The 26,824-nt window shown below is 40.9% G+C and overlaps 1 protein-coding gene across 1 annotated transcript; it reads left to right on the top strand.

The window, feature by feature from the left end:
• The first annotated feature begins 2,882 nt into the window (after positions 1 to 2,882).
• GAA (alpha glucosidase) lies at positions 2,883 to 25,840 on the top strand. The gene is made up of 20 exons (XM_075177929.1): positions 2,883 to 2,986; positions 4,671 to 5,110; positions 6,191 to 6,336; positions 7,084 to 7,249; positions 8,194 to 8,290; positions 9,379 to 9,498; positions 10,014 to 10,132; positions 12,578 to 12,709; positions 12,826 to 12,936; positions 14,237 to 14,350; positions 14,808 to 14,892; positions 16,357 to 16,474; positions 16,982 to 17,115; positions 17,226 to 17,377; positions 19,443 to 19,591; positions 19,665 to 19,806; positions 20,945 to 21,043; positions 22,081 to 22,245; positions 22,335 to 22,487; positions 23,937 to 25,840. The coding sequence occupies exons 1-20, from the start codon at positions 2,908 to 2,910 to the stop codon at positions 23,997 to 23,999; spliced, it is 2,784 nt and encodes a 927-aa protein (XP_075034030.1). The 5' UTR covers positions 2,883 to 2,907; the 3' UTR covers positions 24,000 to 25,840.
• Positions 25,841 to 26,824: the final 984 nt, after the last annotated feature.

The following is a 26,824-nucleotide window of genomic DNA, read 5'->3' as shown; positions in this document are numbered from 1 at the left end:
TGGGTTTCCTCCGGGTGCTCTGGTTTCCTCCCACACTCCAAAAAAAAAAACATACTAGTAGGTTAATTGGCTGCTACAAAATTTACCCTAGTCTGTCTGTCTGTGTCATTGTCTGTGTGTGTGTATGTTAGGGAATTTAGACTGTAAGCTCCAATGGGGCAAGGACTGATGTGAGTGAGTTCTCTGTACAGCGCTGCGGAATCAGTGGCGCTATATAAATAAATGATGATGATGATGAAGAAGATAGTGCACTTTTGTAGTTCTCCCTCTAAAATGTTTGATATTTGAGCAGTATGGAATGTTCCTGAGTATTTTTTTTCTTTTGGTAACTGGTAAACACATTTGGGGTTGCATCCCGTCCTAATAGGTAAACAGAACATTCTCTCTATGTCATGCTATCTCGACCATTCATGGATAGGATATTACCATGTAAGTAATTTCATATCTTTGTTATGAAATATGTATTCTAAAGATTATGGTTAACTATTGCCTCACATACAGAGTTATGTAGATCCAGCTTGATATTCTATATTGGTCTATTTAAACATCTCAAAGCCCCAACATATGTCAAATGTTTTAATGATACACATTTTGTGCCCGATTCATCTTCGGGCATAACCTGCAAATTGCATAAAAAAAATGAAACTTGAGCATATTTCCGTCCGTATTCAAATACAAGTGGATCTCAATATATACGTTTCCAACTGAATCTGGTAGTACGCTCTAGCTAAACATTACCGTATGTAGACAGAACAGTCTGTAGAATAAGCATATGTGCAATATAAGGTCACATCTGAATGTATGCAAAAAATAAAAATAAATATATATATATATCTATATATATTAACTCTTTATACTGTAATCATTAAGAAATATTAAAATCCCAGTGCCCAGTGACATAAATGAAAATAAGAAAATTGCTCACACAGAAAAATTGCCTTTTTTCATGTGGGCATTTTCTATGTGAGTTTTTATCCATGTGGGTATTTTTCTTGTGGGCAATTATGTTCGTGGGGTTTTATCCGTAAGCAATTTTCCTGTAGGTTTTTTTTTTCATGTGAGCTTTTTTCATAGAACCATATTCATCGACCCTTCCCTCTCCCATTCCACTCTTCAAGCAGTAAGTGTCAGCAGCGTTCATATATGAATTATATGCAATTGCATTCATTGGTGTTTTGTCAGTTTCTGAGCTTGCGCAGAGCTAATCTATGCAAGATATGGCGCACGGGGGGACTAATATCTGAAAATGAATCAGGCCATTTATGTATAAGTTGTAAAAATTGATGAGTTACTGGAAAGTAAGGGTTTCCTATTTATATACTGTGTCACTTTAGTGTGTCATATGGGGTATTGGGAATATTTGGAAATTTCTATATTTTTGCTTATCAGGAAATTATATTCTAAACAGTATTACATTGGGTGTTCTCTGCATCTTCTTCTGTTAAGAGTGAGATAATTTGCTGAACCAGATGATTGTAAGATCACTCATGAGCAGGTCCCACACTACCCTTTGTTTTCATGTCTGAATTTACTTTGTCTACCTTGTTGTCCCTGTTTTATGTATGCCCTATTTTCCCCACTGTCTGGCACTGCGGAGCACCCCGGGGCCTCTTACAAATCACAGATAATAATAATAATAACCAGAATAACCCTTCTTGTAACAGGTTGGGCAGCAGTACCAAACTGAATTTTTAGCATATAGAGCTTGTGTTATTTGAACACCATTTCAAATCAAATACATAAGCTGCAAGCTTCCTTGTAACTAATCCAGATTCATGCTATCTACCTGCAATTGTTACTATGCATATATATAACATGTACCTGAGCTAACTGCAATGTGAGGACGTGACCACTTTATAATGACTGTCCTGGAAACCCTAAGTGCATGTTCAGATGAGCGCTTAGTAAATATTTGCTCACAGTGTCCCAGATGGAAGCAAACAGCTGTAAATACCGCACAGGCATCAGAATTATGGCCCCGATGCCACAAGTCAAGAGTGGGTCAGCCTCAAACTCTAGAATATTGATTTTGCACTGCATCCGGGTTCAAAGCTAACCCAATCGGTGATGTCTGTGTGATATCCAGTGGTTTGCTTATGTTGTGTTCTTACTAAACGCTCATTAACTGCGCAGTTGCCAACTGTCTCTAGTTTCCAAGGACATTCCAAGGTTTTAAAGATTTGTCTCTGCCAATGCCCCATATTATGCTTTCTTTTTTTTTTTAATGTTTTTTTATTAACGGTCAAGTGTATAAACAGAAATCAGAGACGTTTGCAAAAGATATAACATAAACAATTAAAGGATTACTTCAATCAATGGAAGGAACAATACTCTGAGTCCATGTAAAAAAGAGAATAATAGGTTTTCGTGTATTAAGAAAGTATCAGAGAGATAGTGAAATGTCCCTATTTTCAATACTCACCATAAAAACAATACAATTCCACTTATGCTTAGCATTAGACTTATCAACACCTATTTTTATTTTGCCTGGCACCATACATTAATAATAAAGCAGCATATTAGAAATGCAAAAAAGCACAATGCAATTAAAGTTAGTACATATGACATGATGGGTATTGTAGTACTTCCAAGGTCTGCTCACATTTTTCCTAATTGTGTAATAATTTAACTACATTCGTCCTCACAATCAGTAACAATTCTCATTGCTGTATTTTTTCAGCTTTGAAGTGTGTGTGTGTTACAATTTAGTGTCTGTGCTCCTTTACCCCATTCTTTATCAGCTCTGTGACAGTCATATTGTGATTTCTCACTACCACTTCCTCCCTCACACTGCAGCTCATACAACACTTTGTTGCCATAACTGTTTGCTCACCCAGCAGATGCCTTTCTCTGTGCACTAAGACACACATAACACTTCCCCCTCTCAGTCTCTTCCTCACTGATCACATGACTTGCAGGTCACATGACCCGCTGTTATTAAAGGGACAACTATACAAAGGTCAGGGGACAGCAGCTTGTGGGACGGGTGAGTGTATGCTGCGGGTCTTTGTCTGCAGTTAGAGGATGAGGACACTGTGCATAGATATATTCCTAGCTTAGAATGGCTTCAGCTATTGTACCTGAGCTATTTGTATATCTTGTTATAGCTCAATGCGACATTGGTGACTGTTATTGTTCTGTATCTGTATTGTGTCAACAAAGGGTGCAGATATTGTGCTTTTTTTTTTGCTGAAGGCTTTGAAGTCAGACATGTAACATATTTAATAGCAATAACCTCAAGGCGAAATATACATTCTTTAGTAACAGATTAAAGTGTTGGTCAAAATTAAATTTAGTCATTGTGTCCATTTTTGTTCTGTAAAATCAGTAGGCTTTTTCCTGCTTGTTAGTTGTGTACAGTACTGTAGATGTAGAGATGTGCTGTAGATCTTTAAGAAATCTGTAGACTAATTACCTGCATCTTTATAGTACAAAACGGTCTGGCTGTGATGGGGAGGGGGGATTCAGTTCTATACAGGGCTCCCTTGAACTGGGTCACTGGGCTACCTGCATTTAAAAGCTGAGTGGAGTCTCGCCCCCTGGGCTAAAGCTTGCCAGCCCTCCCCTGGTTCACAACAAATGTTATTACTGCAGCCTACACAATAGCTATGGAGCTTGTCATACACAAATATATATGTGTAATTAACCAGAGATACAGGAAAGTAGGGGATCTGCTCCCCTCTGCCCTAACATGACCCCCACTAGCTGGAGGAAGGAAATCCCAGTGACCTCAAAATAATGTTGGTGCGTTTTCATATCAGTGGCAATTCTGTATTATACCTACCCTATCTTGCATTAGGTTCTATAAAGTTCAATATGATTCCAGCTTTAGAAGAGGGGTCCCCAAACCACTGCATTGCTGTTCATAATGGTTTGATTGATGCATGAGCTGCCATTATGATACTGATCAGCACTTTTTAAAGTTGTCCTATGTCTGTAAGGCTATTTATTGGTGTGTGTGTGTGTGTGTGTGTGTGTATAATATATATATACATATTATTAACACATACAGAAGTAAAAAGCAGTAGTGCAGCCACTTGCCTGAATTTCCTGTTTTTAAGTGCATAGTAGGAGCATTGTCATCAATTACAATCCCCAACATGACACTAAGGGCTAGATTTACTAAACTGTAGGCCTGTTGCCTATAGCAACCAGTCAGATTCTAGCTGTCATTCTGTAGAATGCACTAAATAAATGACAGCTAGAATCTGATTGGTTGCTATAGGCAACATCTCCACTTTTCCAAACCCACAGTTTAGTAAATTTACACCTAAATATATATATATTTTTTTTTATACTTGGGCCCACATTGGGATCGCAAGTGCAAGGTGTATGCAACTCTAAATACGGATGCAAGTTGTGCAGTGCAAATCTGTTGAACTTAGGCGCCTCTTTATGTTGTACAAATGCGCATATGGGCATCGGTAACAGGCCCGCAGCCTGCTGTGATTCATTCGCTGTTAGTATCTATGTTCCGTAGGTGCTTTGTGATTCTCTTTTGTCAAAACTGGCAAATAATTAGGGTTGTATCTAGTAATGTATTTTGTATTTACTATACTAATGCTATTTGAGTAATTAGATCCCAAAATGCTATTACTTAACATAAAATATATATTATGTGTATAATTACCTGAAGTCTTATACCCTAATATCTGTTTGGAATCTTGCAGGGGGTTTCACAGCTGTTTCTAAAATGTCCATCAGAAGCTCACTGGGAAGACGAGAGCATATACCATTGGGCCTCAGTGTTATTCTTACAGTCTGTACGGTTTGCTGTGCCATCCCCTCTTACGTGAGAGGACCTGAACCTTCCAAGTGTGTGGTGGCCCCTAGCAGTCGATTTGACTGCGCACCAGAGAAAGGTGTAATTAAGGATGAGTGTGAGGCCCGGGGGTGCTGTTTTTCTCCACAGACAGACGCCCCAGGCATCGGACAGCCCTGGTGCTTCTTCCCCTCCAACTATCCCAACTATAAGATGACCAACAGAACAGAGACGGAGAACGGGTTTACTGCCACACTCACGCGAAACGTGGGGACCTTCATGCCCGATAATATAATGACCTTAAGGCTGGAGGTTTCATTTGAGACGGATACAAGACTGCATTTTACGGCGAGTGTTTTACCTTCAGTGACGGGATACAAAAGTGATGCTCACTAGCCATCCTCTACTTAAAATGTTTTTTAATAAGTGTATGTCTATATATTAATGATTATCAATTGGCTCAATTAACTGACATGAAGTTGGAGGTTTTGTTTTTATTTCTGTTGTTTTTTAGCTTTATATATTGTAGTATTTTAACTTACCAGATGCCAGTTTGGAAAAACAATGATTTAATTATTGATCACATTGGCTGATGGTACATTTTAAACTTTATTGATTACTTACTACGTTGTGCATAGATATCCCTTCCTCTATTGATTTGTATTACTCTATACTTAAAATATATTGTCTGGCTTCTGGCTAGATTGATAGGTTCCAGCCATCGCAGGTTAAGATTGTGCTTACTATAGACCCACTTTTAATGAGACTATCCGGATGGATACACTGTTTTTGTATATTAGATATAGGACAGACATACATAGAGCACATTACAGAGTATTAGATATACAGGACACTTGTTACCATTCAGCCCAAGGACAGAACGACACTCGATCGGCACTTGATTAAGTGCTCGCTAAGTAGAAAAAAAAAAAAAAAAAAGGCAGTGGGTAATCGTCATTTTATTCTTTTAAATATAGTAACTCTTTAACTTGTCATCAGAAGTTTATAGTTTCATTTGTTTTCTTCCTTCCCGTTTGATTGACCTTTTCTATAAGACAGCTCAAGAATTTAATATATTCCAACTATTAATGCGCTAAAGTTAATTGATGGTAACAAATATTGCAATAGAAGTGGATATGGGAGTTTACTTATATGGCTGGGCAACCTGGAGTAACTAGGCACCCAAGTTATATCTATACTGGCCACAACTAGACACCCCAGCTCCTGATCCTGGCAGCCAATGCTCCGTTGGTCTAGTACAGGTGGAATCTGGTCTACCCTATGTACACTTGACATCCTGAAAGTGGCTTGGTAAGAGAGACCATGGTGCCTCTATTAAAATGGAGTGGGATCGTTGATATTTAAATTTTTTTAAAAATGTATTTAAATCATTTATTTACATTTTTTCGCTTTCTTTTCTATTTGCAGATTAAGGACCCAGCTCAGAAACGTTACGAGGTTCCCATAAACACCCCCTGTACGAAAGGGAAGGCGTCCAATGTTCAGTATGACATCCAAACCTCCGCAGACCCCTTCAGCATTGTGGTCAGGAGAAAGTCCAGTGGGCAGACCCTGTGAGTGGCTGAGGGCTAGTGAATTTGACTATGACTCCTCACAAACATAACATTTCAGCAGCATGATTAGGACTTAAGGCATGAATAAAATCGCACTGTAAATTGCCATTGAATAGAAGTTAGAGGTTTTAAGAAAATTACTGTCCTCCACAATAAACCATTAGACTAATACTGGCCCCACACACCAATCCTTATGCTGAGAGATTGTCCAAGTTTTGCTATGCCAAAGTCTGCATACAGGGACTGTGCTTTGTACCTGTTGTTGTGTAGCATCACAATGTTTTACTGATTACTTTTTTTATCAGGGCTTACTATAGGTCTTTGTAGTTGCCAATTAAAGGCCTAATAAACCCTGAATGGATTTATAAAAAAGAGGTTCTAATAAGTCACAAATCTATATGTGAAAGTTTACGAAACTTAAAACAGAAGTTAGTACGGAGGGAAGCTATTCCCTTACACACAGCAGACGTCTTGTCCGTAATCCTGTTGGCTGACAATCGAGAACAGTCGCTTATACTCAATTGAACAGCAAATGTAAATAGAACTTCAAGGAACTCAACTTCTGTCAAGATGGCCATGTTCACATTTACATATGTCAATGTAATCAGTAGCTCTTTTATACAAGCCATTGAGAAAAACTGCATGTGTATCCGAGCACCGGCAAGAGAACGGTTCCCTAGTATATATAGTTTATATTCGGTGCCGATAGAGATCTCCACAGTTGAGGTTGGTTTCTGCCCGTTACAGGATGAACACTACTTTGGCTCCACTGCTGTTTGCTGACCAGTTCCTGCAGATTTCCACATCTCTTCCCTCCCAGTATTTGTATGGTCTGGGGGAACATCTCACGTCCATTAACCTTGACACCAGTTGGTCCCGGCTGACATTCTGGAACAGAGACATTATGCCCACGGTAAGGAAGACGGAGCAGTTGGTTTAGGCTATTGCTTATCATTACTGTTAGAAGACATGCCTTATAATCTTATTATTAATCCTAACACCCGTTATAGTTTACTTACCTGTTTTATTAATCGTCTAAAACTTGGCTATATCCCAAATTCACCGTTTCAGCCACTTCTTGTCACGGCTTGCCTCGGTCAGCCTTCATTGGCGTATACAGTTTACAATGTACTTTCCCATGATTAACCCTTAAATGGCTTCAGATCTGTGAGCATACTATGGGGAGGGATATCCACATTTAGCTATGTTCTTATAATTATATATTATATAGTCATATATTAGTCTCTAACAGAATAATACAGCCCTTTTACAGCAACCATATGGGAGCAGAATTTCAAGTAGGATTAATCAATATCAAGGTTCCGGGACTACAAATGTGCCGGAACTTAATGCGGCCGATTGTAATTTAATCGATTAGTAGGTAATGACCACTAGACTGGTGCCTGGAGCCATACCCTGTGCCACCCGACATGTGACGGTCTGTGGCTAATTAAATAACCTTCACTAAATGCCCTTTTGAGAGGTCCGCCCTGGGTGCCAAGATCATATTAAATTCTCCCCCTCCCAGGCCCTGGGTGACAGGTTATTACTGTCTATTCCTGGAGGTGATGAGGTATTTGGCAAACTGGTAGGTTCCCACATCGGTGGGCTGGGGGCATCGGTCACCTCTGCGGAACTTAGAAGGAATCGAGTGTTTTAGGGGATGGGTTGGCCTAGCCCCCATGTGGCTATACAGCACCTGTGGGACTATAAATATTATCAAGCCTAAAACTGGTAATGGGAGAAAAAAGAAATGGTTAAAACAACATAAATATACCCTCCAGTTATAATCCGTAGTGAATCAATGTAATGTTAATATTACAACATTTTTGACGATCTGCCTGCTTACTATTCTAGAAAAATGCAAACCTCTATGGTACTCATCCGTTCTACCTGGCTCTGGAAAAAGATGGTTCAGCTCATGGGGTCTTCTTGCTGAACAGCAATGCTATGGGTGAGTATTCTTCTGAAATGTAAATATCCAATGGGGCCATAATTATTGCCTCCAAACACCTCTTTCCTGCAGTGTTCACTAGCTAGCCGCTTCTGATTGGCTGATTGCAAATTCATCTCTGAATCTCTGAAGAGATTATATATTTGTTTTTTTATTTTGTTTGGTAATATTTGTATGCAACAAAAAATATTATTAGATCTGCTGTATTATGCCAAGCCTGATAGTGAATGTGTTTTTCGCTATCAAAGCACATGTTAACTTTTCTCGAGCTAATGACCTAGTTGTGTGTATGTTGGTGTAGGTATGTCTGACATAAACCTGATGTACATGTTACAGGAGCAGAAGTGCATGCATCTTGAGGTGTGTGTCACTCAGCATATAGGCATATATGTGATATTTCATGCATCCAACACCGCATGTATCCCCATAGTCCACAGTCCTTTCACTGCTGAGGACTCATCTGATCACTCTGCATACTTCCATCCCTGGACAGTACTCCCTGCTGCCTCCTACTGGCCAGGGTAGAAATGTTTGATTTCCATAATGCAGGGCTTTCCTGAGCTCCGGTTGCCCCCCCCCCCCCTTCTCTTGGTGACAGACCACCTATCTATTTCCAACTTGTCCCAGGTCTGGGTGCAGCTCCTCTCTGTCTGTCTCCAATTGGTCCTCCCTCTTCTCTCTTGCATGACGCACCGTGGCCTCACACCAGGTGCCCATTGTATTCCTGTTGGGGCGTATCCCAAAGTCCAGAGCAAGGACTTGCCACCAAACATCACAATATATATCTATATTATACCCTCTCTAAAAAAAAAAGTCCAAATCGCTCGATAAAGAAAAGTTAGTGCAATGACTTCTGCAATATATATATTTTTTATTTAACATTTTCTTATTTCTTCGTTTAACATCCATTCATTGTATATGGTATAGTTATGATTTCCTGCCGTGTTCTACCTCTGTGCTGAACTAGCTGCTGTATAGCGTATGGAAGTGACTAGAAGGGGAGCCCGGTATCCTGAATGATGACATTTTCATACATCTGGTGATGAATCTGATATTGAATGAATTTTTTCCTTTTGGTTTGTCTGTAGACGTTCTCCTGCAGCCGGCTCCAGCCCTGACCTGGAGAACCACGGGAGGGATCCTGGACTTCTATGTCTTCCTGGGCCCTGAGCCGAAGGCTGTGATTCGCCAGTACCAGGAAGTGATTGGTAAGAATCGGGAGAGTAGATCAGACTGTGCAGGAATAGTCATTTATTTATGTTCTGCTGACATTTGTTGCGTGTTTCCCCCAACACAATTTGGTGGTGGTGGGGAAAGGTGATTATTGCAAATGTATTTGTCCTGCAGTAAATGGTACACAAGAGGGGAGAGAATCAGAATTCATTAAAACATTACTTTTTGGAATGAAGTTCTGTTGTGAACTGCAGATTTGTATGAAATAAGGGGTCAGATAATCCAGAATTGGCTCTGTTTCTAGTTCGTAAATAAAAATGGCACAGGATTGGGTGACTTGAATAACCCTCCCCCTAACCCCCTCAAAAAAGAAAACACACCCTGCACCCCTGTTAGCCTACTTGTACAAGTGTGATACTCTAACATTCATTGGTAGGAAATAACTTTCCTTTTTCTTTCCGTGGCTAATACTATAACCTGTGTCATACTTTCTGACCACCGCAGTAAGGGAACAATTCGCTCCTTAACTATGATTTATTGTTCTGTGCAGGACTTCCCTTCATGCCACCCTATTGGGGCCTGGGCTTCCACTTATGCCGCTGGGGATACTCAACGTCGGATATTACTCGGGAGGTGGTGAGAAATATGAGTAAAGCCAATATACCTTTGGTAAGAGCGTAAAACTGATCCCATCTCATTGTGCACCAGGTAACAGGTCTTACATCTGTTGTCACTATGCCGTTCCAGCTATTGTATGCATACACGTCATTGTGCACCAGGTCACAGGTCATACATCTGTTGTCACTATGCCGTTCCAGATATTGTATGTATACAGGTCATTGTGCACCCGGTCACAGGTATTACATCTGTTGTCACTGTGCCGTTCCAGCTATTGTATGCATACAGGTCATTGTGCACCAGGTCACAGGTCTTACATCTGTTGTCACTGTGCCGTTCCAGATATTGTATGCATACAGGTAATTGTGCACCCGGTCACAGGTATTACATCTGTTGTCACTATGCCATTCCAGCTATTGTATGTATACAGGTCATTGTGCACCCGGTCACAGGTCTTACATCTGTTGTCACTATGCCATTCCAGCTATTGTATGTATACAGGTCATTGTGCACCCGGTCACAGGTCTTACATCTGTTGTCACTATGCCATTCCAGCTATTGTATGTATACAGGTCATTGTGCACCAGGTCACAGGTCTTACATCTGTTGTCACTATGCCGTTCCAGCTATTGTATGCATACAGGTCATTGTGCACTTTCTATGCTCTTGGTAATGTTTGCAGATTTCTTAGTGAAAGGACATGCTCTACACGTGTGCACTCCTATAAGTATGATGCTTTTTTGTATGTGTGTTTCCGTCATGGTAAAATCTGATAAAAAAAAGAAAAGTGAAAATGAATATCAGGTTATTGAGTAAAGTTAATGTCAATTTAGATGAAATAATTCCAAAGAATATTTTTTAAAAGTGAATTTCACCGGATTAATACATGTATATTAAGTCTAATGTGCTACTTTACATATACCTGTGATCTTTATTTATTTATTTTTTGGAATGGCGCTTCCAAGTGACCAGTCTCCGGGTTCTAGCCTGTAATGGTTGTAATGACTCTCTGGTCGACAACTAGCAGTTGTCATTGCCCCTCCTCCTGCATGCTTCAGTGCTGGGTTTAGCTCAGATGTTGGGCATACTGGCATTCCAGGATGGGTAATCTGCAGCCAGCGTGTTATGAAATGCTACACTCCCAAACAAACTTAACGGTTTAAAACTCTGTATTTGCCCATTTTAAGTATATAAAAGAATATACTATTTAAAAGAATGTCCGTTACAATTTAAAGGATTTTGAAGTAAGTGAACATTCCGTATTGGAAGAGCACATCGACCAGGTGATTTGTTTGGTCGTTGTGCATCATGTTTGACAAATAGTCAAATAAATATAAAAACAAGGTATGTGATGGGGTTTACTAACATGATATGGTCCCTATAATCATCTGGATGTCAAATGCTGTGAAAGCATTATAGGTGCGTACTGTATACTAACCGTTTTATTTTTGGGCACATCAGGATTCCTCATTTTGGGAAAATAAGGATTCACAAAAACCTTTTTTCCCTCTGAACTGTGTGTTTAGTTTAAACTATGGAGAAATCCATCCTGCATGGCACATTGAGAATCTTCTGTTCAGTGCAACCCTTCGTAATGGGTCTTGCACTGTCATTTCCAGAGTACACACCGTAGAGGAAACCGTGACCAATCTTAAAATTCTTCATATAAGTTAAGAACTATAGAGAGAGATATGTGTTACAAGGTAAATATAAGGATAATACTTTGTCATGGGTGGCAATGGTGTTTTTTTTCCAGTTAATACTTTTTTGTGGACTGTACTTTATATTGTAATTTAATTTCTCACCAAAGTGAAAAATATGCCGGACTGCTGATCTGTAAACACAGAAGTCTTAAAAGTTCATTAAAACACTTTTTTGTTGGCAGAAAGACTCCTAAAAATGCACAAAAACTACATTTCTCCGACCCCACCAGGCATAATATTGACTAACTGGGCATGCTGGGCAGTTGCCTGGGGGCCCCGTGAGCATAGGGGTCCCATAGTCTTGTCAACTGTTTATTATATTATTCCGGGAGATTTATTCAGAACCTTCAAACCCTCTTTATTCAAACGTTTAGGTGGACTAATCCCCTCAGTATCAGCTGTTATCTGTACATGCGATCTTGCTGTTGCAAATAAATTTCTTGACCTTGATGAAAACAACGTACACGTACTGGTTGAAATATAAAAGATCTGTAATTCTGTGATGGTGATCTTACTAATGAAGATGTTGATGACCTGCCAAAGTAAATAGGATTCAGTTCATTGGTGCCAATGAAATATTAGACCTAGTGGTGATATTATCATGAGAAATTGCCTAATGCTTTCTTGTATTTCTGCTGGACATAAGTACTTTTTTTTTTTTTATTCAATCAGAGATTTAAAATAAATGTATTTATTTACAAGTCCTTGTAAGTGGCGAGGGCTGCAGATGCATCATTGTACATAGAAAAGGAAATTTCATGAGTCATTAACGTGTTTGTATGATCCGTTCCAGGATGTACAGTGGAATGACATTGACTACATGGATGGATATCGAGACTTTACATTCGATAAAAAACGTTTTGGAGATTATGGAGCGATGGTTAAAGAATTCCATGCACAAGGGCTAAAGTACATTATGATTGTGGTAAGGAGCTTATTAACAAACAGGGCTGTGGTTGCGTTTTATTTGGAAATATGTTGTTGGATGTAATATAAGATGCTTGGTGCTGAAGTACAGTATAACACACCGTATTTTTTCAGGACCCAGCCATTAGCATTTCCGCACCCCCTGGGAGTTACCCGCCTTATGATGATGGACTGAAGAGAGGTGTTTTTATCACGAATCAGACGGGCCAGCCTCTTGTGGGCGAGGTATAGGATTGCTGGGTTTGGGGAGCTGGCTTTTGAATACAATATTTTGTGAGTAGTGTGTAAAATATGTATACAGTCATTAAACCATACTTGCCTACTTTTGGGCACTGAAGTCCGGGAGATCCCAGACAGGGGTCGTGACTAGAGGGCGGCCCTGCCCCCGCGTAAAAGATGTTGGTTTGGTGCTAGGGGCGGGGTCAGGTATTTATCGGATGCGGGAGACTTCCCTGCTCTCCTGGGAGTCCGGGAGACCGAGCCGGATTTCGGGAGGCTCCCAGACATTTCGGGAGAGTTGGCAAGTATGCATTAAACCCTGTACACCATTGAGGGTCAATGTGGAAGAGGAGGAGGTCCGCATGTGTGACCCTTCAGCCTTCAAAGAGGCCGCGCTAGTTAAAAAGAGAGCGCACAGTGCACTGCGTCTGGGTATGCCGCGTGACCCCTCCGCACTGTGCAGTGAAGGTCATGTGGCGCGGAAGCCAGCTGCCTCCGTTCTGATAAGACCGGGGGGCCACAGACGAAGGCTCGACGGGCCACCACTGCTCTAAACTCTCCTTTAGTAATATTTTAAACATTCCTTGGACTTTTAAATGTCTTCACCTGTATCCATAAGAGATTATTACTACATTAATTTGCACTTCTAATAGGGCTTGTATTAAAATAAAAAGTGTAATCCCATTTGCTCTGTAAGACATTTTATTACAAATCTTGTATAATTATAATATAGAAGCAATTAAACATCACTACAAGGTTAGGGCCCCTTGTATACAAGGTTAGGGGCCCCTTGTATGGAAGTGAGTCGGTGGTGCTGATCAGCATTACATCTCTGAGTTGTACCAGACTCATCAAGCTGAGGCAATCATTTGGAGATAGCAAAATGCTTGTTTTACTAAAACTGGCTCATCTTCCGAGTGTAACTCGGAGAACAGAATCCCAGCAATGTGATGACGCAATTATTAACCAAGGACATTTGCACATAATTAAATTGGGCAATGAGTGCTGGAAATATTCCAACCAACAAAGCGGAAACATGGAAAGCTTTTACCCACATAGGCGTGGAATGTCTGCAAGTGTCCTTACTACAAGAGGTGAATCCAAGCTGTTTACTGCTGATCAGCAATATGGCTGTATAAGGGCCACACACATGTATATTATTATTGAATTTTACATGTGTGTGCACTTTTTAGGTATAGGCATGTGTGACATGACCGCTCATAGGTCAGAAATGCAGCTGTGTTAGGATTTAGGATACGTGTTGATCCATAGTTGTATATATTATGTCCTCTCTTTCACTGCTCAGGTGTGGCCAGGACTTACTGTGTTCCCCGACTTCACAAACCCGGACACATTCAGCTGGTGGCATGATATGGTGAAGGATTTTTATGACAAGGTGCCGTTCGATGGCATGTGGATAGTGAGTATTTTAATGCTGTATATCACTTGCTTTACCCCATCTGCATCCATCCATATTCAATTATAGCCCATTTAAGTTTTATGTACTTCCTGTGAGGTGAGGTTTTCACTATATTAATTAAGCAAGACCCGATAAGCAGGTGGAAGCCTTCATTCCTAAACCCAGACATAACTGGGAGCAGTTCATGGCAATAGTCGAATAACAGGTTACTTAGTTATATGGGGAATGTTCATGATGAATTAATAATACGGTAAGTAGTTGTTTTATATGATATGATATCACCTTTTTCAAATATATTAAAGCGTAACATGAAGAGATCTCTGAAACTTTTAGGACCTGACAATATAATGTGACGTATAAACATCTAGACAGAAGACCGTTCTGTTAGATGACCTTTGACCTCATGAGTCATATGATACAATATTGTAAAATGCTCATTTTTGTTTCCCTGTCACAGGACATGAATGAGCCATCTAATTTCGTCCCTGGCTCAGTAGATAACTGTCCAGACAACAAACTCGAAAACCCCCCGTATGTCCCTGGTAAGTTTTGATCCCTCAGCAGAACTGATTTGCGCTGTGTGGTCAGTCATTTCTCCAGTGGTTTGAGGAGTGGTTAGAATGTCACAAGAGGGTTTGCTTGCTCGTTTCTCGGATAGCTGTAATGAGTGACTGTTAGATAAGGGGAATTAATCCAACAGAAGTCACACAGCCAATTATTACTGTAAGTAACACTTCTTAATGTGCTGATGATTACAGTTTGCTAAAATATTGCTCAGCGCTTTGCGTCGTTTGTGGATTAAATTAATCATGAGAATGAGGGGACATTGGCAGTACTTAATTACATGTGACACTTTTGTGTGTTTAACCTGTACATCACTGAGGCTTTGTTCACCCCTGTGCTGAACCTGTTTTGGAATCTTTGGTTTGATCACATTCCAACATCCATTAGCAGTCCTTTAATTTCTGTGCAGTATCCACACAAATCATACCTAGTTTTTGCATTTTCAAAAAATATTATTAGTTTGTTTATAACCCCTGATACGGCAAAGAAAATCTACCCAAAATGGCCAATATGTGTGCGTTTTTTTTTTGCTTAGAAACCCTTCAGGTTTCTAGAGCCTCCTTTCCAAAACCGCAATAAACAGGATTCTGCACAAAGGTTTCCATAATAAAATCGGCCAATCTAAACAAGTCTGCCAGTATCCCGAGCACTGTGTTTAATAGAAGGTTCCATCACTCCAGCATTATAAGAGAACAGATTACAATGTGGAGTTATTTGTGGGTTTACTTAAACCCTTAAATGTAGTGGGACTCATTTTCTACAGGACCCTTAAAATGCTAAGGACAAATCCCACTCGTCCAAAAACGTTCACACCACATTTACAGAGGGCGCCTATAAAACGTGATTGTCCGTTGAAATGCAACAGAAGACGCAAATCGTGTCCCCTTAAAATTATAGGGACCAATCTCCGCCAGCTCTGAGCTGGTGCAGAGTAAAAGTGGTTGTATGACCTTTACACAACAAGTCCCTAAAACGTGTCATTCCCACCTCTTTATCTCATTTAAAATAAAATGTAATTTTGGTACTTGCGCCTCTTCTATACTTGGCCACGAATGCTCTCACCCAGCCCAAGTCCTCCTTAACTGTGAGAAGGTTTATTTGCCTGTACGGAGTTCACCAATTCAGAACATAGATTGTCATGGGGTATTTTTAGAACACACATTGACCCCTTTTTAAATTGCATTTACGTAAACGCTCTTACCAAAGCATTGTGGCTGAAGGTAAAAAGAAATGGATATGGGTGTGGCTCAGAGTGGACAACGTAGAAGCAGATTTAAGTGTTCCCTTTACTTTGTGTTCAGTATACAGAGGAACAAGCAGGAGTTGTATCATGCGGCTACTGGCACCATATTAAACTTACTGCTGTCTGACAGGACTTTCGGTGTTGTACAGTAAGATAGAAGTGTAACGGTAGTTTCTGATTTCCTTGATTTTTGTTACAGCCGTAGTGGGAGACTCGTTGCAACACGCCACCCTCTGCTCTTCCAGTAAGCAGCATATCTCATCACACTACAACCTGCACAACTTGTATGGACTCTCCGAGGCAATAGCATCTCACCAGTAAGTGCAGAGCGAGAATTCAGGACCAGTATGGTCACCGAACTCCACAGCAAATATCTGATGTTGGGTGGAATGTAATTATGCTGTTATAGAAATGGTCTGTGTGCGCCTGGACACGGATTTTATCTTTGGAGCCTTGAAGCTGTTCTAGATGACACAATTATTAAGGATTTATTGTTTATTAAGGACAGGACCGGATTAACCTGAGGTCTAACTGGACTAGAGCCCAGGGGCCTTGGGCATCTGGGGGGCCCGCCGGCATTCATCGGGTTGGGGGCGTCCCCGGCTCCGGCATGTCATGGAAAATGGCAGGCAGCTAACAGCAAGTGTTATGCTGTTAGCTGCCTGCTGTCACTGTAGTGCTTCCATGGGGCGTAGTAGTCACGAGGTGGGGAGCCGCTCGGGGGGGGCCCCCTCACAGTACCCTTAGCCCGGGGGCCTCCATTTCTTTAATCCGGCCCTGATTAAGGATCTCTACTGATTTAACATTTGTTACACATCTTTTAGTGCTTTGGTGAAAATCCGCAGGAAACGACCTTTTGTCATCTCTCGATCCACATTTGCCAGTCATGGGCACTACGCGGGTCACTGGACGGGTGATGTGGAGAGCACATGGGAACAGTTGTACTACACAGTACCAGGTAGGTCATGTACTGTACTACGTTACTGTCTAACCTAAAAACCATATATGATGTCGCAGTCTCCCGTGAGTACAATTAATGTTTCTACTGTTTATTGTCTATTTTCCCAGCCATATTACTGTTCAACATGTATGGTGTCCCTCTGGTGGGGGCAGATATTTGTGGTTTTGTCGGAAGTACCACAGAGGAGCTGTGTGTGAGATGGAGTCAACTTGGTGCTTTTTATCCATTTTCGAGAAACCACAACGATCGTAATTCTCGGGTGAGGGAAGACAGTGCCGTCCATTGTGGAAGTTACATTCTTTTTCTATATGTGCTCACATATTTTATAACTTTCTTAGATTGTTTATGTGAACAGTGTTTAAATTGGTACTATTTCAATAGAAATCCTCACATTCCACAATCTTATGTCCTGGTGAAAAACACCAGGGGCTAGATTTACTAAGGAAGTGTAGGCCCTGCCTACAGCAACCAATCAGATTCTAGCTATCATTTTCTTGAATGTACTAGATAAATGCTAGCTAGAATCTGATTGGTTGCTGTGGGCAACACCTCCACTTTGTCTTTTTTAGAAGTTCCTTTTATGTAACATATATTTATTTTTTGGCTACCAAACCAAGGCTAATATTGCATGATAAGAGTAGCTAGTTGGTAGCAGTAGACTGCATGACCTGTTGGCATCTCTCATGATTACCAAGCACATGCAGAAGGACAAGAGTTATGATTTTGTGATATAACCGTCTGTGCACACGTGTTAATATCTATAGTTCATTCTAAGACTCTGATGTTTGGTATTGGTTTCTGGGCCATCATTCAGATCTGACCACAAGGTCCCTGTTCTGCAGATGAAAGTTTAGTAACCCTAATTCCCTTATTAGCTGCTCCTTTTATAAAGGGTATATTTATACCATTCTTAAGCAACAGGCGGCTTAGCCAGCCTTCATCTGCGGCTCTAAGCTGTTTCCAGCTTTATAGCCTGGTCTGACTGCTATTGAATAAGTCAGAGATGGAACCGCAGGTGAAGCTGCCGTCTTGTACAGCGCAGTGTGATCGGAACAAATGGTTCCGAATCCTGTGGCCACACGGCAACGGATGTCTAAGTGAGAGGAGGAGGAAGTGGAGGAGAAATTTCATTGTAGTCAGCACCATCTCCTCCTTCCTCCAGGGGAAAGACCATGATTCCTAAAGCCTGATGAGGTAAGCACAATATTTTGGAAGGGTTGTTGTAATTAGTGGTAATTATTGTTAATGATCATTAGTTAATTTGTAGTGTGTGGTTATTGGTACTCTCAGACGTGGAGAAATCTGAAAGAAGTTTTGGGGTACACGTGGGATCTGAATGCAAGTGGGGAATTTTGTGACAATTGGTGTCGCTTTTTTTAAATATATTGTTTTCATTGATTAAAGGGCCAAACTTTACCCTTGATCTCAGTAGAGAGCAGCACGAGTGGCCCTTGAAGTGCATCAGGTTGCCCATCACGGATCTGTACAGAGGATGAGAATTCTGTGGCAATCTTTACTTCTCTAAGAATAGAGTTTTCTATTGTACTTCTGCACCACTGTGCAAACATCATATAAAGGGAAACTGTGTCTGTGAGCATCATTAGGTACAATATAGATTCACCTGTACCGGTTGATTTGGGGCAGTGGATTCATAACTTTTTCAGTTCAAGGCACCCTTAGGGTCTCCAAAATTCTTTCAAGGCACCCCTAAGCCAAAATAATTACCAAGTAGTCCCCCGCCTTGCTTACCACTGGCCCTGGCTGAGACACCCCCGTTTGGTCGCCGAGGCACCCCAGGGAGCCTAGGCACACAGTTTGGGAACCACTGATTTGGGATAATGAAAATATCTGGGTGTTTAGATTTTTCTAAACCAGTATTGTGTTTAGGCTTCTATGTGTCAGCGCTTATTGTAATCATTTGCAGGTCATTGATGACATAAATGCACGTTTCTGAAGCATTAAGCAATACACCATTAAGATAAATGAACAAAAGCCACGACTTGTGTTTTTGAACACATTTTTAAGCTCTTTTTCAGTACTCTATTAATAATGTCTGTTTCCTATAGAGACAAACAATAGCTATGTGTAACATAATATATGCATTTTGTCTATGGAGATCTTTAACATTGAATATTTTTTTTTTTCCTTAGAATGTACAATTTTTCATTTTATGAAAACAAATGTAGGATTCATAATAAGTAAACGTTAAAATTGAAAACGTAGAGTTAGCCTTTTTAGTGTGTAATATATAAATCTGCACACTCGCCATATTTATACTACATAATGCACTGTAGCATTTATGATTGGCTTTTCTGCTCTCTCAGCCACAGGAGCCGTACGTGTTCAGCAAGGAATCTCAGACAGCCATAAAAAACGCATTGCTCATCCGATACTCGCTGCTTCCTTATCTGTACACGTTGTTCCATAAGGCTCACAGCTTAGGAGAGACTGTCGCTCGTGCTCTCTTTCTGGAGTAAGTACGCCTTAGCGATGGTCGTGCATGTGAGCGTATCATATATGCAGGCTCTGACATCTCTCTGCTCTAGATTCCCTACTGACCCAAACACATGGACGATTGACCGCCAATTCCTTTGGGGGGAAGGTCTGCTAATTACGCCCGTCCTTGAACAGGGCAAAACTGCAGTAAATGGATACTTTCCTGCCGGGACATGGTACGCACTTCAAACGGTGAGTGCTTCTTGTATTTTCCAGTAATTTCAGTACAGTAATAAACATGTAAACCTTTTTTTAATCCTCTTCATGTTTCAGTGAACTTTTAAAAATAAGTTTTGCAAAGTTTGTATTTGTAAACGTGTACTGATCTATAAAGGCCATTAATGGATCACAAAAACTACTTCTCATTTATGCCCCTAATTGCCCAATTAGGACATTACAATGAGCATTGTTTGCGTCTGTAAACACCCCTGTAAAATCCATCTGCGTCTTTATTTGTGGACTTTCAGAAAGTGCACAGAGTTAGTAGAATTATCACTAAATGTCCAACCGTGAAACACTTTCATTAATTAGTAAATGTATCAACCTTCTAAAAAGTAAAGTGTAGATGTTGCCGACAGCAACCAATCAAATTGCAGTTATCATTTATCTAGTACATTCTAGAACATGATGGTTAGAATCTGGTTGCTATGGACAACATCTCTACTTTTCTTTTTTTAGAAGGTTTGATACTTTGTGTGTCTTTTATTGCTTTTATTATAATGTTTAAAGTTCGGCTGGTAATACTATCCTGTGAAAATGTGTCTTGTTGAAAGCATAGGGACGAGGTTTGGTGTGTGGAGCCTCTGAGTATGTCTGGGGTCTGAGTAAAGCACTGCCATGATATAAGCTGGCACGCAGATCTGCCAACTAGAATCTTTTTTGGTTCTTGTTTGTTTACATATCTGAAGACTAACGAGCGACATGCCACGCCATTATTGTGTTTAAATATGGCCTATGTGACAACACAGCCGTCTCTCTTTGCCCACAACACATCATCTTTTTCTCCACCGCTTGTGTTCCAGCAGAGAATTTAGCGGAGCATCTGCACCATTAATAATTGAGCACTGTTATACATATTGTAGGAGCTCCTGTCTTTTATCATGTCCATGTATGTAATGTATGAGGTGTAGACAGAGGAGGGGGGAAATTTAAGGATGTGTAAGCTTCTCCCTTTCCACGCTCCTCTTGCTAAAACCAGGGAATTGAGAAATTGACGTTTTGAATTGTCTAATATTAATACGTATTTTCTATGTTGGAACATTTTACAAAGATCCACCAACTAATATATATATTCACTCGGAACCTTTTCCACTTTTCTTTAATTTTGCAGGGCGTACGAATTGAAAGTAAGGGTCAGTGGATCACCCTTCCTGCACCAATGGACACTATTAATGTTCACGTTAGAGGTGGCTGCATTTTGCCTGCACAGGTAAGAAGCCAGTAGGGTCTATTAGACAACCTCCTAGTATCATGGAGGGAACCACTCTCAGTATGGTGCCAACAACTCAGGAGAACTTGTTCACAGCAGTTATATACGGTCATTTGTATCCATTCCTTTATTAGCCAGTAGATGATCTTTATGAACTCAATAGTTCCTGCTACTTGGAGGTGGTTCTGGTGCTACCTACGTAGTCTTCTCCGCTGACCCTAACGGAGTAGCAATTGTTGAACTGCTCAAGCGAATTGGACATTCGATTTTCGTAGTTACCCATTGCCTTAAGAATCCGGTCAGTCTCAAGAAATTTTGAGCACTCTTTTTGTGATTTCCGCTATGGAGAATATACAGTGGTTTGTTAACAATTTTGAATCATCCATTCCACTGCCCGTTGTGCTTTGATCACAAGCACAGCCGGTTTGTCAAGCCTTGAAGTCTTCCTTCCTCTCTAGAATTATGGTGGTTCCAGAAGTGGTATTTGTGCTTTCATATAGTCGTCTTTGACTGATGTTTTATAAATCGAGGGTATAGCTGGCGAACGCTGGGATTGTTTTTGTCTCTGATTGTTTTAGTTACCCTCTATAGGGTATCTATTACTTACAGATTAAGTTGTTGTGGGGTTTTTATTATTTTCTGGCAACATCATTGGCCTTCAGATCCCTCAAGGATAATAACTTTAAGTACACTGTCTATGGGCTCTGCACAACTACTTTGCCTTCTACAGAAGGAAGGCAAAGCAGTATTCATTACATACCTCCCAGCATTGATTGGGGCAAAACCAGGTCAATATAAACCACACCCCCAATCCACCCAACCACACCCACTTTTGACAAGGCCCCGCCCACTTCCCAGCAAGTCCCACAAATGGGAGGGAGGATGATGTGTATTTTTCAGTCTTGTTAAAAAAAAAAATCCGCAGGCAAAACCTATCATTGTTCCAGTCTTGTAGTACATTCTTTCTAGTAATGTTAATGTTGTTGGTTGCACATTTATTGAAATATACAATAATGCACTCAACATTGTCTCTCCAGGTACCGGGTATGACCACAGAGCAGACCCGCAAGAATAGTCTGATGTTGCTGGTGGCACTTACACCCCAGGGATTTGCTCGAGGAGATCTCTTCTGGGATGATGGAGATAGTTTAGGCACTTTTGAAAGGAAGGATTACACGCATTTGCTATTTATTGCTACCAATGTAAGACCCGTTCCCTTTCCATTCTCCTAAAGGTTGTATCATTAATACTTTGGGGCATAGCTAGCGTTCATGCTGGTTCTGTGTTACAGAATGTACTGCTGAGTGAGGTGCTGCGGGTCAACAGCCAAGCAGACAGCTTAAAGCTGGCCTTAGTGGAAGTGTATGGGGTGCTCAGTCCTCCCAAGGAAGTGCTGGTGAACCAGGTGGCCACGGAGGATTTCACATACAAAGCGGACACCAAGGTACGTTGTGTTGTGTCTGAGTGAAACGCTTGTGGTTACGTAAATGCAGATTACGCATTAAAACCATACTTGCCAACTCTCCCGGAATGTCCGGGAGATTCCCGAAATTCGGGTCGGTCTCGCGGACTCCCGGGAGAGCAGGCAAGTCCCCCGCAACTGCCTAGCCTAAATGATGCGATTTACCGCGAATTGCCTCATTTTGGCCCTGCGCGACAAAACGGCATTTTTGTTGTGGGGGCGGGGCCAAAATGCCGCATTTGGCCACCCTCCGCCTCCTACTGCCCTCTAGTCACACCCCTCTCCCGGACTACACTTGCCAAAAGTAGGCAAGTATGATTAAAACAGGGGTGCCCGATCTGAGAAGATTGCGAGCTGGAGGGCCACAAACCACTTATGGAGGGATCCAGTGACGTACAGTACAGCCTGGTACATGGGGCGCCTTGTAAATTTAAGATCCAACGAGTTTGTTTATACACAGCTAGCGGCCATCGGTTGTCTCTTCTGCTCTCTTCCCCTTCTCACCCGCCGCCTCCACTCGAAACAAATGTTTGCTAAAAATGTAAAGTACTTATAATCCAGTGGATGCAAAATTAGTGCTGGATTTGTTTCTCATTTTAGGTATTCTATGTTAGTATTTGTCTTGGCAGTCGCTGGTTCTCGCTGTCTGCTGTCAATTAGAATCCCTAATTCCTTATCCATTTCTGTCTTCCTCATATGGATTCTGTTTGAGGTGTAAGCGGCATAGTTATTACCCCTCCTAGGTGCTTACAGCTACAGTGTCAGGCAGCGGCTGTAACGGTGACTAAACCCCTGGAATGCACAAAGTGGGGATTAATGCCCTGGATGCCAACATAGTATTAGCACTGTATAAGTCAGTAATTTGTCCACTCTGTAAGGCTAAATTGTCACACTGGGGACCCTGTTTTGCTGCCTTCTGGATCAACACCGTTAGAATTCATGAAAGATTAATATTATGGAAGGAGATTGGTGCAGATATAGGTTGATGATGGTGATCTTTACCAGACGTGTAGGAGATGGTTTTCTTTTGAGTGACAACAAGAACAATGGAGGTGCTGAAATGGGGCAGTTTTTGGCAAGCACAGTCAATAAAAGTATTACTGTAGAATTTTTTAATATAGATGATTTTCTTTAAAAACGTGGTGTTGAAGAAACTTAACAGGTTAATGCTTCTTATTCTGATGAACCATAGACTATCACGCTGCTAACATCTTAGCAGATTATTTGATTTATCTATCCCCTATGTTGACATCTGCTATACGGTGCTCCTCGAGGTGTCACATTAATTTCCTAAATATCATTTTAAACACTTCATCCTGCATCTATGTTGAGTTGTAATGAACAGTTTAAAAAAGTTCAAACCTTTTGTCTTTTATCCTCTGCTATATCCATCATGTTCTTTTTTTTTTTTGTTTGTTTGTTTTTTACTAGGTTCTGTCCATATCGAAGCTCTCTCTCCCAATAGGAATCCAGTTTACAATCACATGGTCATGATGCTGCCGTTCACCTTCTGGAAACTATAAATGCATGGTGTTATAGAGGGAAACATGTGGGGTACACATCTATGCAGTTATCGTGACAATTCACGACCGTTTGGTCAGATATTGCAAGAGTGTGTACACTCCCACGACCATGCTTTATCGTATCACATCTGTTGATTTGGTTTTATAAAACCAAAACGGAGTAAATTTTCTCTTGGACAAACCATGTTACAATGTAAGGGGTGCAAATTAGTTTATTATTTTGTACACAAGTTGAATACTGACTGTTTTTTCATGTAGCACACAAATACTTGGTAGCTTTATTTTTCACTGAAATTTAAAGTTGATCCAGGACAGGACCTACCCCAACTATAAATCTGTCCCCACATTTTAGATTTACCTCCCCCTCCAATACAACATGGTTTTGCCCAGGTGCAAAGTTACTCCTTTTTTTTTTTTTGCTTAACTTTCCTTAATGAATCCGGCCCTATGTCGGGCACATGTGGAAGTGTGTACGCGCTCATGACCGTTTGTCCTAACACTTCTGCCAATAGTGCCTCTGTATATCTGGAGTGTGAACGGAGTCACACTCTTTTCAGCAGATGGTAATGAGAGATACAGATGTGAAGGTACATTGTTTGTGTGTACACATGAATCGGCATGGTCATCAGGACTGTCAATCATTGGTGAAATCGCATCTGATGTAAGATATTGCATAGGTGTGTACTCATCCTAAAACATTTTGAATTTGGGAATTTCTGTTATCCAGATACTATGCCATAATGACAATGAATAGTGCACTATACTGTTTAACTACTGGATTGTTGTAAGTTTTGTTTTGTTGCGATTCACAATTTGTGGAAAAATGTTGCTGATGTAAATACTGAATTATTTGCTGTCTAGCTAAAAATAGCTATATGTCAATCTTACACTTTTAGTTTTGTAGAAAGTATATTATCAACAAATGCCCTATGACCTGCACCTCATATCTTCTCTAAACTGTTAGTTTTTTTTTTCTAATAAACTCTTAAGCAAATCTTCCTTTCATCTTATAACATTAGATTTCATAATAGTTCTGTCTTACTATGGGCAGTTCACTTACAAAGAATGTATATTTAGGTTTGAAAACTAATATTCCTCAATAAAGAACAAAATCTAATGCTCCAGTGAAACCTCCCCCCCCCCCCCCCCCACCCCCACCTCAAGCGCCTGATTTGGACACTACTTACTGATCTACTAGCATTTGTGACAAGATCACTTCTGATTTAATGAATCACTTGTAAACCTTGTCTCTCATTTAAATTCTCAGTATGTCCAATATGTTGATCTGTGTTACTATGTTGTTCTACCCACACTATGCTAACTGCTTTCCATGTCTATTCACACTGCCCCAACGTCCTCTCCGCACTCTCCTCCCTTGTTCCCCTCTTCCCAGCCCAATATCCTCACCTGGGCCCAGCTGCTCTATCGCCACTTCAACCCACCATCCTGCCACTTCGACTGTGTAGCTTCCACCTCCTCTGCTACCCACCTGGACCGCCGAGCTTAATGTCCTTTTAGATCCCATTGTTTCTCACTACCCCTCCCTCTAGAATGTTGCCTCTTACGGGTAGGGTTCTCTACCCTTTGTCTCATGCCTGTCCAGTCTCTGTCATCATGGTTTGTCCCTTTCATGTCTGATGTTGAATCGTTTCTGTATGTCAAGCAATCTGTTCTGTTAATTGCATTATTATTCTGCTCCGTACCAATGTACTTGTTCTGTCTACTGTTTCATGTATATACTACTGTGCCAGGCGCTACGGAATCTGTGGCTCCATACAAATTACTGATAATAAAGACATCCCATCTTCCTGATCCTCTGACATTCGTTATCGGCCGTAATACACCCTGCAATGTAAAGACACTGGTCCTTGTGTGTGTACTAATTATATTGGTAATTTAAAATGCCGTTTTATCATTGGTGGCAGCAACAAAGAACCACGTGTAACTAACTTATTACGTCTATAAACCGCTGAGTCTCTATACCCTCCAGCAGAAATCCCAGAGCCAATAGAGGCTCTCCTTGGTCTCCAATACACGGCCTGTCTGAGCTGTGCGCTGTTCCAGTCACATTGGAGCGCGAGCATTCAGTAATCTCTGTAGATGTGTCATTAAGCCCTATATTATAATGGACAGTCCCTACATATGGATGGTATAGGAGACAGAGGCAGAGATGAGTTCTTTCATTTATTAATTTTAACTACAGTTTTATTGAAGGGGGGGGGGGGGGGGCGGGTAGTACAGCAAGAGCAGTATGGGGAGCAAAAACTTAAAGTTCACAGCACACAGGGGGTGAATGTTGAACTCAAGAAAATACAGCATGGAATATTTTTCTGCATTCATTGTGTAAACATTGAACAAAGGTGCATACTGACTAGCTTATTTTCATAAGGAATAATCTACCATACCTTAAGGTACGTTCTAGCTACCTTAAAATGTGGCTAAACGCACCTCGGTGTAATGAGTACAGCTGTGAACTAGAGATGCTCAGTTTTCCGAAAACCGAACACCCCCCCCCCGAACATTGCCAATTCAGAGAGGTAGCAGTATTCTTGTCACTCTCCAGTGTCATTACTCACACAGAAACAGGAGGGGTAGGAGTGTTCTTGTCACTCTCCAGTGTCATTGCTCACACAGAAACAGGAGGGGTAGCAGTGTTCTTGTCACTCTCCAGTGTCATTGCTCACACAGAAACAGGAGGGGTAGCAGTGTTCTTGTCACTCTCCAGTGTCATTGCTCACACAGAAACAGGAGGGGTAGCAGTGTTCTTGTCACTCTCCAGTGTCATTGCTCACACAG

Source organism: Mixophyes fleayi, chromosome 6, assembly GCF_038048845.1.
Source record: "Mixophyes fleayi isolate aMixFle1 chromosome 6, aMixFle1.hap1, whole genome shotgun sequence".
Taxonomy (NCBI): domain Eukaryota; kingdom Metazoa; phylum Chordata; class Amphibia; order Anura; family Limnodynastidae; genus Mixophyes; species Mixophyes fleayi.
This window is presented reverse-complemented; position numbering and strand designations above follow the sequence as displayed.